This window comes from Salmo trutta, chromosome 5 (assembly GCF_901001165.1).
Source record: "Salmo trutta chromosome 5, fSalTru1.1, whole genome shotgun sequence".
NCBI lineage: Eukaryota > Metazoa > Chordata > Actinopteri > Salmoniformes > Salmonidae > Salmo > Salmo trutta.
Window position 1 is genome coordinate 26,772,590 of NC_042961.1, and position 10,861 is coordinate 26,783,450.

The window sequence follows — 10,861 nt, forward strand, 5'->3', positions numbered from 1 at the left end:
AGATAATTCGGAAAAATCCAAATAACTTCACAGATCTTCATTGTAAAGAGTTTAAACACTGTTTCCCATGCTTGTTTAATGAACCAAACAATTAATGAACATGCACCCGTGGAACGGTCGTTAAGACACTAACAGCTTACAGACGGTAGGCAATTAAGGTCACAGTTATGAAAACTTAGGACACTAAAGAGGTATTTCTACTGACTCTGAATACACCAAAAGAAAGATGCCCAGGGTCCCTGCTCATCTGTGTGAATGTGCCTTAAGCATGCTGCAAGGAGGCATGAGGACTGCAGATGTGGCCAGGGCAATAAATTGCAATGTCCGTCTGTGAGACGCCTAAGACAGAGCTACAGGGAGACAGGACGGACAGCTGATCATCCTCGCAGTGGCAGACCACGTGTAGCAACACCTGCACAGGATTGGTACATCTGAACATCACACCTGCGGGACAGGTACAGGACGGCAACAACAACTGCCCGAGTGAAACCAGGAATGCACAATCCCTCCATCAGTGCTCAGACTATCCACAATAGGCTGAGAGAGGCTGGACTGAGGGCTTGTAGGCCTGTTGTAAGGCAGGTCCTCACCAGACATCACCGGCAACAATGTCACCTATGGGCACAAACCCATCGTCACTGGACCACACAGGACTGGCAAAAAGTGCTTTTCTCTGACGAGTCGCAGTTTTGTCTCACCAGGGGTGAAGGTCGGATTTGCGTTTATCGCAGAAGGAATGAGTGTTACACCGAGGCCTGTACTCTGGGGCGGGATCGATTTGGAGGTGGAGGGTCCGTCATCGTCTGGGGCGGTGTGTCACAGCATCATCGGACTGAGCTTGTTGTCATTGCAGGCAATCTCAACGCTGTGCTTTACAGGGAAGGCATCCTCCTCCCTCATGTGGTACCCTTCCTGCTGTCTCATCCTGACATGACCCTCCAGCATGACAATGCCACCAGCCATACTGCTCGTTCTGTGCGTGATTTCCTGCAAGACAGGAATGTCAGTGTTCTGCCATGGCCAGCGAAGAGCCTGGATCTCAGTCCCATTGAGCATGTCTGGGACCTGTTGGATCGGAGGGTGAGGGCTAGGGCCATTCCCTCCAGAAATGTCCTGGAACTTGCAGGTGCCTTGGTGGAAGAGTGGGGTAACATCTCACAGAAAGAACTGGCAAATATGGTGCCGTCCATGAGGAGGAGATGCACTGCAGTACTTAATGCAGCTGGTGGCCACGCCAGATTCTGACTGTTACACAATATATGTTAAATGCATCAAAAAATGAATTGAATTTATTTCAAAATAAATTCTGATATACATTAAAGAATGTATTTTTCAATATATTTACACATGCATTTATCAATATATTTACCAAATTTTGGTAAATATATTTTTAAATGTAAATGGAAATGTTTTGTTAAATACATTCCAACATGGATCTTTTTTTTTATTAAAAATGTATGGCAAAAAATATATATAATCCAACTCATATTGCAACAATATGTTGACGTATTTTTTTTACTTGAACTGGCAGTGTAGAACAACCTTAACAACTTATAACAGAACACAGCATAACATATTCACTTGCATGACCATCTGTCTCACGGGAGCACAAAAAGCACTAAGACAAAGCCAAGCCCCAACAAGCCACGCGTCCAAGTCTTCTAATAGGCTGCCGCTGCTACAATATTTTGTCAAAATGCTTGTTATTGTACTTAACAGATACCAAAAGCATAACAAAAGCCCTAACATGCATTTAAATTCATTTAAATGACTACACAAATTATTACAAACATGATACATTATCGGTCATGTAGTGACTCCATGTTTTTCATTTGCACATGACAAACAAACTTGACGAGAGCATTGCAACCAACATCTAACAGGCAGAACTTAACGTGTACTGGGTTGTTCCCGGAAATGAGTACCTTCTATATGATAAATAGAAATTATGCAGCGATATTATATTTTTATTAAAAGCTTGTTTTATTAAATTAATTTTCCTTTAATATAGACCACATGGAGAATTCAATAATTCCGATTTTCAATATGAATAAAGACATATTCCGTGCACTCTCGGGGACTACTAAGAAGATTTTAACCCACTATCCCCCCCCCAAAAGAAATACTCCAAGTTTTCACCATCGTTGTAAAGGCCTAGTTATTTCGTTGCTTTGACAAAGTTATTTCTGAAGATTATTATTATTAGTAATTAATTTACGTCCGTCCCTAATTTTAAAGGTCAACTGCCCCTTAGAACCAATTTCTCTGCTTTTAAAAAGCCTAGGTTGCGTCGATTTGAGTCAGAAACATTAATTATAGTGTCAGATGTACTACAAAGTTTAAATAGATCAGTCTTGTCCAAAACTGAGATTTGTAAGTGAGTTCATCATAACTTATTGCATGGTTGGCTATGGATTACTATCATGCCTACTTGCCCAGTCCCCACTAACATGAGAGAAGCAGCTGTGCTGATTGATCCGCTGTGCACACTCTATTCAGTCATAGCAGCCAGAAACTCCAGACAGTGAGATAGACTTGCCCAATACGCAGCGCCTCAGACTTGTTTACATAAGACAACACATCGCAATGTTATGCTGAAATAACCCTTTGCCCTAAGCCCTTTATGGAATGGTCATTTGCTGATGTGTTTGATAGTGTCAATCACTCGAATCTGCCACTTTTTTGGTCAAAATGAGAATTGAGCTGATCAGAGCGCACTTGTATCCCAACTGCAACTTGTTAATATTCCAAAACCCATTCGTGAACAATCTTGCATGTGTCTCCCACACGAACGATTTTGTAACATGATTCCCTATTAAACACTGCCAGACAGACTCACACTCTGGTAATAGATAGTGAGAAAGTTGTAAAAAACGAAATGGCACGTCACCACTCGCCAGTGACTTGATTAGACGAGTGTGGCCTGGCTGCACAATGTGCCTGCTAGCTACTACTTGCTATCTTCATTGACAAACACAGAGTTGGAACATAGCTAGCTAGCAAGTGATTTGGGGCACTGATAAACAGTGTTTAGCTTGTGCTTTATTTCAATAGTTTGACAGCTTGCAGATGATGAAGTTGTAGACATGTTATGTATCTCAGAAATCAGTCCTGAGTACGCCGCCAGACTTTCTCGCACTTACTAGTTTTTCATGCAAATTTTTTTACTTGAGAAATACTGCATCAAACAACTTAGCTAAATGTAAAATTGTGCAACTAAAACCTCCTCGGCAAAAACTTCTAAATTAATTACAGATTTCATGATTTCTTGACTATTTTAAGGAAGTGGCTATGTTGTTGCTACAGTGACTCAGGAGGCACAAACAACAGTACCTACCAGGGTACAATATGCAAACAGAACACACCCACATAAAACCACACCCCCAAGACAACTCTCGTTTGGCTTCAGTTATGGCGCAAGCATTACAGCACGGATAAATATGATGGCACCCCATCTAAATGATGTGGCTTCCTACTGCAGTGCTCCCTCTACTTTGCGCACCAGATGAGAGACCCCACCACCGAGAGGTCCAAGGTTGCCACAGTTATTTCTCTGCTGACTGGGCGGGCGATGGAATGGGCCACGGCCATCTGGGAGAAAGGAGAGGAGGAGCTGGATTCACATGAAGGGTTCATGGCTCTGTTCAGAGGTATCTTCGATCATCCACCGGAGGGCAGAGAGAGGTTGAGAGCCTACGCCAACTACAGAAGGAAGACCAGACTGCTGCCGAGTACACGCTCACTTTCCGGATCGTAGCAGCATCCAGAGGATGGAATGAGCCGGCGCTTCGTACGCTATTCAGAAGAGGACTGCACAAGGAGGTCCAAACGGAACTGGCTTGTCGAGACGACAACCTCTCCTTGGACATACTCATTGGATGGCCATCTGTCTGCATAACCTACTTCGGGAGTGTCAGCACTCTCATCGCTGTTATCCCTCCCTCAGTGAACACTTTGGATTAGAGCCTGAACCCATGGAGGAAAGGGGTCATTCTGGTCAAGGAGGTCACCAGCTCCAGCAGCATCCGGTACGTCCCAACTCGGGATCCACGAAAACCGAGGGACTGTCATGTGATGTTCCACCTCCTTGGTCAGGTGTGAATATCCCCTCTTCATCACTTTCTGCCAAACCCTTTTTGGTGTTTATCACACTAGTTGACTGTCCCTAATGTGTACTGTTTCTATAGTGTTAGTGGATTCCGGTGCCGCAGACCCTTGCCTCCTCTCTTAACATCACCTCATACTAGCTCTCTTTTCCTTTCCCGGTTCAAGCCCTCGATAATTGGCCATTAGGTTCCGGGACATCACACACATCACCAAACCACTCAGCCTCACCGTGGAGTCCATCCATCAGGAGAATATTCCCTTCTTCATCACCAGTGCACCAGCTCACAAGATCATCCTCGGCCTCCCTTGGCTTCAATGCCCTGATCCCACCATCTCATGGTTGAGGATGAAAATCACGGACTGGGCACCCGAATGCTGGAGGACCTGCTTTCCCGTCCCCTGTGGTTCTACGTCCGTTGAGAGTCCTGTGGTTGCCCTTCAGTCCAACATCCCGGAGGTATACCAGGACCTGCGGGAGGTATTTTCCAAAACCCGCGCCACCTGTCTCCCTCCTCATCGCCCCTGGGACTGTGCTATCCACCTGCTTGCAGGCTCTGTGCCCCTGCACAGATGCATCTACCCTCTGTCGGTGGCTGAAACCAAGGCCATGGAGCACATCCATGAGGCGCTCCAACAAGGTTTCATCGGCACGTCCACTTCTCCTTTGTCTGCAGGCTTCTTATTCATGGGCAAGAAGGATGGAGGGTTTCGTCCGTGTATTGATTACAGAGGACTCAATAAGATCACCACCAAGTACCATTACCCTTTCCCATTGGTGCCGGCAGCCATCGAACAGCTCTGCGGGGTCCAGTTCTTTACTAAATTGGACCTGCAGAGTGCATACAATCTCATCCACATCCGGGAGGGGGGATGAATGGAAGACAGCTTTTAGTACGATGTCTGGTCACTACGAGTACTTGGTGATGCTATTTGGCTTAGCTAATGCTCTGTCAGTGTTACAGACATTCGTCAATGAGGTATTCCGGGACATGCTCGGACGCCAACATCGTGGTCTACTCGGCTACCTTGGAGGATCACATCGCTCATGTCCGAGTAGTTCAGGAATGCCTACTGGCTAACTAACGGTTTGTCAAGGCTGAGAAGTGCCAGTTTCATCAGGAGGCTGTCTCCTTCCTAGGCTACCAAGTCAGCCCGCAATGAGTGAAGATGGATGTCAAGAAGGTTGATGCGGTCAGGACATGGCCAGTCCCAACCACCATAAAGCGGTTACAACGATTTTTGGGGTTTGCCAACTTCTACCGCCATTTCATCAGGAACTTTAGTTCCATCGCCGCTCCTCTCACCTCTCTCCTCAAGAGTGGTCCCAGAAGGTTGGTGTGGAGTCCAGCAGCTGACAAGGCCTTTCGCCTACTGAAGGGACGTTTGACCTCCACCCCATTGCTCAAACACCCAGATCCCACAATACCCTTTGTGGTGGAGGTGGATGCTTCAGAGTTGGGCGTGGGGGCTGTCCTGTCTCAACGACAAGGTAATCCACAAAAATTGTATCCATGTGCGTATTACTCTAAGCAACTGTCCCCAACAGAGAGGAATTACGACGTTGGCGGTGAAGTTGACATTAGAGGAGTGGAGACACTGGCTGGAGGGCGCCAAGGACTCATTCGTCATCCTCACCGACCATCGGAACCTGGAGTACATACGGACAGCGAGGAGGCTGAATCTGCGCCAAGCAGTCCCCGTCTCCACGATTCGGGAGAGGGTCCTGTCCAGAATGCACCCATTACTTTCTTCCTCTCAAGTCTTAGCCCCTGTGGTCTGGGACGTGGATCTGGACATTCGCCAGGCTCTGGAGAGGGAGTCCGCACCCACTACCTGTTCTCCTGAGCGCATCTACGTTACCACAGGGATAAGGGATCGGCTGCTGACCTGGGCGTACACAACTGTCGTTGCTGGACATCCAGGTATTTTTCGTGCTACTCAATCTGTCTCCGAGAAGTATATGTGGCCTACCTTGGCGCATGACGTTATTCGCTACGTCAAATCTTGTTCCGTATGTGCTCAAACCAAATCCCCCCAGCACACTCCAGCAAGGAAACTCCTTCCCGTGCTTCAGCGTCCCAGGTCTCATCTATCCATTGACTTTGTCACTGATCTCCCCTCCTCTGATGGTTTCACCAACATTTTGGTGGTTGTGGATAGATTTTCCAAATCCTGTCATCTCATCCCTCTCTCTGGTCTCCCTACTACTCTCCAGGTCGCTGAGGCACTATTACAGCAGGTCTTCCGGCATTATTGCCTTCCGTAGGACATTGTGTCCAACCATGGCACCCATTCACATCACAAGTATAGAGGGCCTTTATAGAGAAGCTCTGGGTCACAGTCAGCCTCACTTCCAGGTATAGGCCTCAGTCTAACGGGCAGGTGGAGTGGATGAACCAGGAGCTGGGGAGGTTCCTGAGGAGTTACTGCCAGGATGGGCAGGGAGAGAGGGCCCGATTCCTACCATGGGCGGAGTATGCCCAGAATTCATTACGTCACTCTTCCACAGGGCTGACTGCCTTCCATTGTGTTCTGGGTTTTCAGCTGGCCCTGGCTGTGTGGACCCCAGGCCAGACCGAAGCTCCCATGGGGGATGTCTGGATCAGGTGTGCAGAAGAAGTGTAGAGCGAGGACCAAGTGAGACTCCAGTGAGCCGTCCACCATCAGAAGGAGAAGGCAGAGCACCACCGCAGTAAGACTTCCGTGTTCCATCCTGGGAATCGTGTCTGGCTCTCTACCAGGAACCTCCCACTCAGCCTGAGCCTCCGGTTTGTGGGGCCGTTCAAGGTTCTCCGGAGGGTCAACGAGCAAGGACATTCAGAGTGTTTTCTTGGCTGTGTACTTAGGATCGTTGTCATGTTGGAAGGTGAGCCTTCACCCCAGTCTGAGGTCTTGAGCACTCTGGAGCAGGTTTTCATGAAGGATCTCTCTGTACTTTGCTCCGTTCACATTTCCCTCAATCCTGACTAGTCTCCCAGTCCCTGCCACTGAAAAACATCTCCACAGCATGATGCTGCCACCACCATGCTTCACCGTAGGGATGGTGCCAGGTTTCCTCCAGATGTGACGCTTGGCATTCAGGTCAAAGAGTTCAATCTTGGTTTCATCAGACCAGACAATCTTGTTTCTCATGGTCTGAGAGTCCTTTAGGTGCCTTTTGGCAAACTCCAAGGGGGCTGTCATGTGCCTTTTACTGAGGAGTGGCTTCCATCTGGCCGCTCTACCATAAAGACTTGATTGGTAGAGTGCTGCAGAGATGGTTGTCCTTCTGGAAGGTTCTCCCATCTCCACAGAGGAACTCTGGAGCTCTGTCAGAGTGACCATCATGTTCTAGGTCACCTCCCTAACCAACGCCCTTCTCCCCCGGTTGCTCAGTTTGGCCGGGTAGCCAGCTCTAGGAATAATCTTGGTGGTTCAAAACTTCTTCCATTTAAGAATGATGTAGGCCACTGTGTTCTTGGGGACCTTCAATTCTGCAGACATTTTTTTGTACCCTTCCCCAGATCTGTGCCTCGACACAATCCTGTCTCAGAGCTCTACTTACAATTCCTTTGACCTCATGTCATGGTTTTTGCTCTGACATGCACTGTCAACTGTGGGGCATAATATAACAGGTGTGTGTGCCTTTCCAAATCATGTCCAATCAATTGGATTTACCACAGGTGGACTCCAATAAAGTTGTAGAAACATCTCAAGGATGATCAATGGAAACAGGATGCACCTGAGCTCAATTTCGAGTCTCATAGCAAAAGGTATGAATACTTATGTAAATAAGTTCTCTTTTTTTTCAAATAAATTTTCAAAAATGTTAAAAACTATATTTTCGGTTTGTCATTATGATTTATTGTGTGTAGATTGCCTAGGATTTTTTTAAATCCATTTTATAATAAGGCTGTAACGTAACAGAATGTGGAAAAAGTCAAGGGGTCTGAATACTTTCCGAAGGCACGGTATATTTATCTCTGGAATACAGTTTAAAGTATTACATACATTTTAAAATGTATTTGAAATACATTTTACATGATGTTAAATATACTGAACAAATAAATAAACGCAACATGTAGAGTGTTGGTCCCGTGTTTCATGAGCTGAAATAAAAGATACCAGACAAGTTCCATACGAACAAAAAGCTTATTTCTCTCAAATTTTGTGCAAAGAAATGTGTTTACATCCCTGTTAGTGAGCATTTCTCCTTTGCCAAAATAATCCATCTACATGACAGGTGGGGCATATCAAGAAGCTGATTAAACACCATGATCATTCCACAGGTGCACCTTGTGCTGGGGACAATAAAAGGCCACTCTAAATATGTTCAGTTTTGTCATACAACAGAAAGCCACAGATGTCTCAAGTTTTGCCAGAGAATTGAACGTTATTTTCTCTCCAATATCATTTTAGAGAAATTGGCATTACTTCCAACAAGCCTCACAACCGCAGACCACGTGTAACCACACCAGTCCAGGACCTCAACATCCGGCTTCTTCACCTGTGGGATCATCTGAGACCAGCCACCTGTACAGCTAACGACTCTGAGGAGTATTTTTGACTGTTATAAAGCCCTTTTGTGGGGAAAACTAATTCTGATTGACTGGGCCGGCTCCCCAGTGGGTGGGCCTGGCTCACAAGTGGTTGGCCTACCACCTTCCCAGGCCCACCCATGGCTGCTCCCCTGCCCAGTCATGTGAAATCCATAGATTAGGGCCTAATGAATTCCTTTCAATTGACTGATTTCCTTATATAAACAGTAACTCAGTAAAATCGTTAAAATTGCTGCATGTTGCGTTTATATTTTTGTTCAGTATCTATATAAAAAAATGTATGGTTGCAGCTGATATCAAATAGTCTGCTAGGCAGAATGTCAGTTTGAGGCATGCACACGCACACACACACACACACACACACACACACACACACACACACACACACACACACACACACACACACACACACACACACACACTGTCTACTTCCTAGCTGTGGTTTGTTTCAAACAATTGTATCAAGCCAAGTGTAACCGTAGGAGCGTTCAAGCTGTGTTTCTGGGAATGCTGCCATCAGCCCCAGCCTGGCTCGTTGCGGCGTTGGCAGCAGCTCTGTTCTACAGCCTCCCAGCTCAGCTACTCCCACCGGTGCCCCTCAGGCAGGCCCATACAGCTGGGTCTGCCTGGCTGAGCTCGATCAGCTCAGTTTTCTCTGCCACCCAGCTATGGCACAATGGATCCTTATTCGCATGGAGAGGGGTATGGAGGAACAGTATAAGCAGCCTTAAATGAACGTGTGGCTAGGTGCTCTATTAAACAGACTATGGTGTGGTAGCTGGTGGGCGATTCCGTCTGTGTAGGTTCTCTTGCATCGGAAGTCTTGTTAAGCATATGTTATGCAAGTTATGGGATTATATGGGATCAAGTGATAATCTTTGCTCTCTGCTAAATGCACAATGTCCTCACTTGGAACCAAGAAACTTCTCACAATCAGACATAGAGCAGCAAAACTATGACCAGGAACTTATGGCAAACAATCACATAGGGCCTACCATAACATGATCAATCCCTTTATTTGATCACTAAGGAAAAACAATAAGAGAATATATTTGACTTGAGAAAGAGAATGGGCTAGTTGGCTTACCTGAGGACATATTCCACTCTAAAGCCTTTTGACCTGGCCAGGCTGGTCAGAAAACTCCTTCTACTGCTGCCCATCTTCCTTTCCACCAGGTACACCGTCACCTCATTGAACTTGACCTCTTCCTGACCCCGAGCACCAGCCTCAACTGGCCTTGGCCTTTTCTTCACACATGGTAGCATGCTAGCATGGATCATCTCTTTGGGATGAGCTTCAAAAAGTGTAGCACCTAAACATGGAACTTGTTTTTGCTACTTTCTAACGATAGTCTGTGTTGTGCCCCGCACCTCTTGCCTTGTTTTGGTGATGCCACAATTGTTGGTCTCTTATTTGTCGACACAAGGACAAACTGGCAGTTTGAATGAGGTCTCTGAGAGGCTGGCTGACAGGAAACCTCTGGCAAAGCAACAGGTGTTTATGATTTGGGTTTTATTAGGCAGAGATCAACTGCCAACATCCAAAAATGACAGTGAATGGAGTTCAACCAAGGATACCTTAATGGTTCAAATTAATCAACAGATAAAACTTTCAGTATTAGAGAGACTTCATGAATCCACATTGAATGGATCGAAAGTTAGTCCACATAGAATCCAGAGAGGAAAAGCAAAGCCATGTAATCAATATTAATGAAACTTTTGTGAAACATCCCAGCACAGTTGAAAAATATATGGCAAATAGAAATGGATGGTGATAAGAGATAGATGGGTGGGGTTGAGTGGAGCTGAAGGGTGGGATTAAAAACAACAAGATAACTAATGTAAAATATACTGTGTCCGTACAATATATATATAGGTTCAGAACCTTTGTGAAACAGCACAGTTAAAAATATATGGCAAAATAGAAATCAAACTGGATGGGCTTCAGAGATAGATGTGAGGGGTGTATGGAAGCTGAAGGATGTGATTAAAAACAATCAGAAGTTAACTATTGTAAAATACATTGTGTATAAGCTGGAAGTAGAAGCCTAAGTGTTGTAGAAGCCTAAGTGTTGTTGTCCATTAGTTTACTCCAATTAGGAGAGGGGTGGTATATATATAAATATATATATATATATATATATATATATATATATATATATATATATATATATATTTATTTATTTATTTATTTATATATATACCACCCCTCTCCT

At 45.5% G+C, this 10,861-nt stretch overlaps 1 protein-coding gene across 2 annotated transcripts in view; it reads right to left on the reverse strand.

Moving 5' to 3' along the window:
- Positions 1 to 10,007, reverse strand: part of LOC115193964 (DNA nucleotidylexotransferase-like) — a 170,966-nt gene extending 160,959 nt beyond the window's left edge. For both annotated transcript variants that reach the window (XM_029753132.1, XM_029753131.1), the window contains exon 1: positions 9,733 to 10,007. In XM_029753132.1, coding sequence (XP_029608992.1) covers positions 9,733 to 9,926 — 194 coding nt within the window. In that variant the 5' untranslated portion in view covers positions 9,927 to 10,007. The remainder of the gene's footprint in view (positions 1 to 9,732) is intronic.
- Positions 10,008 to 10,861: the final 854 nt, after the last annotated feature.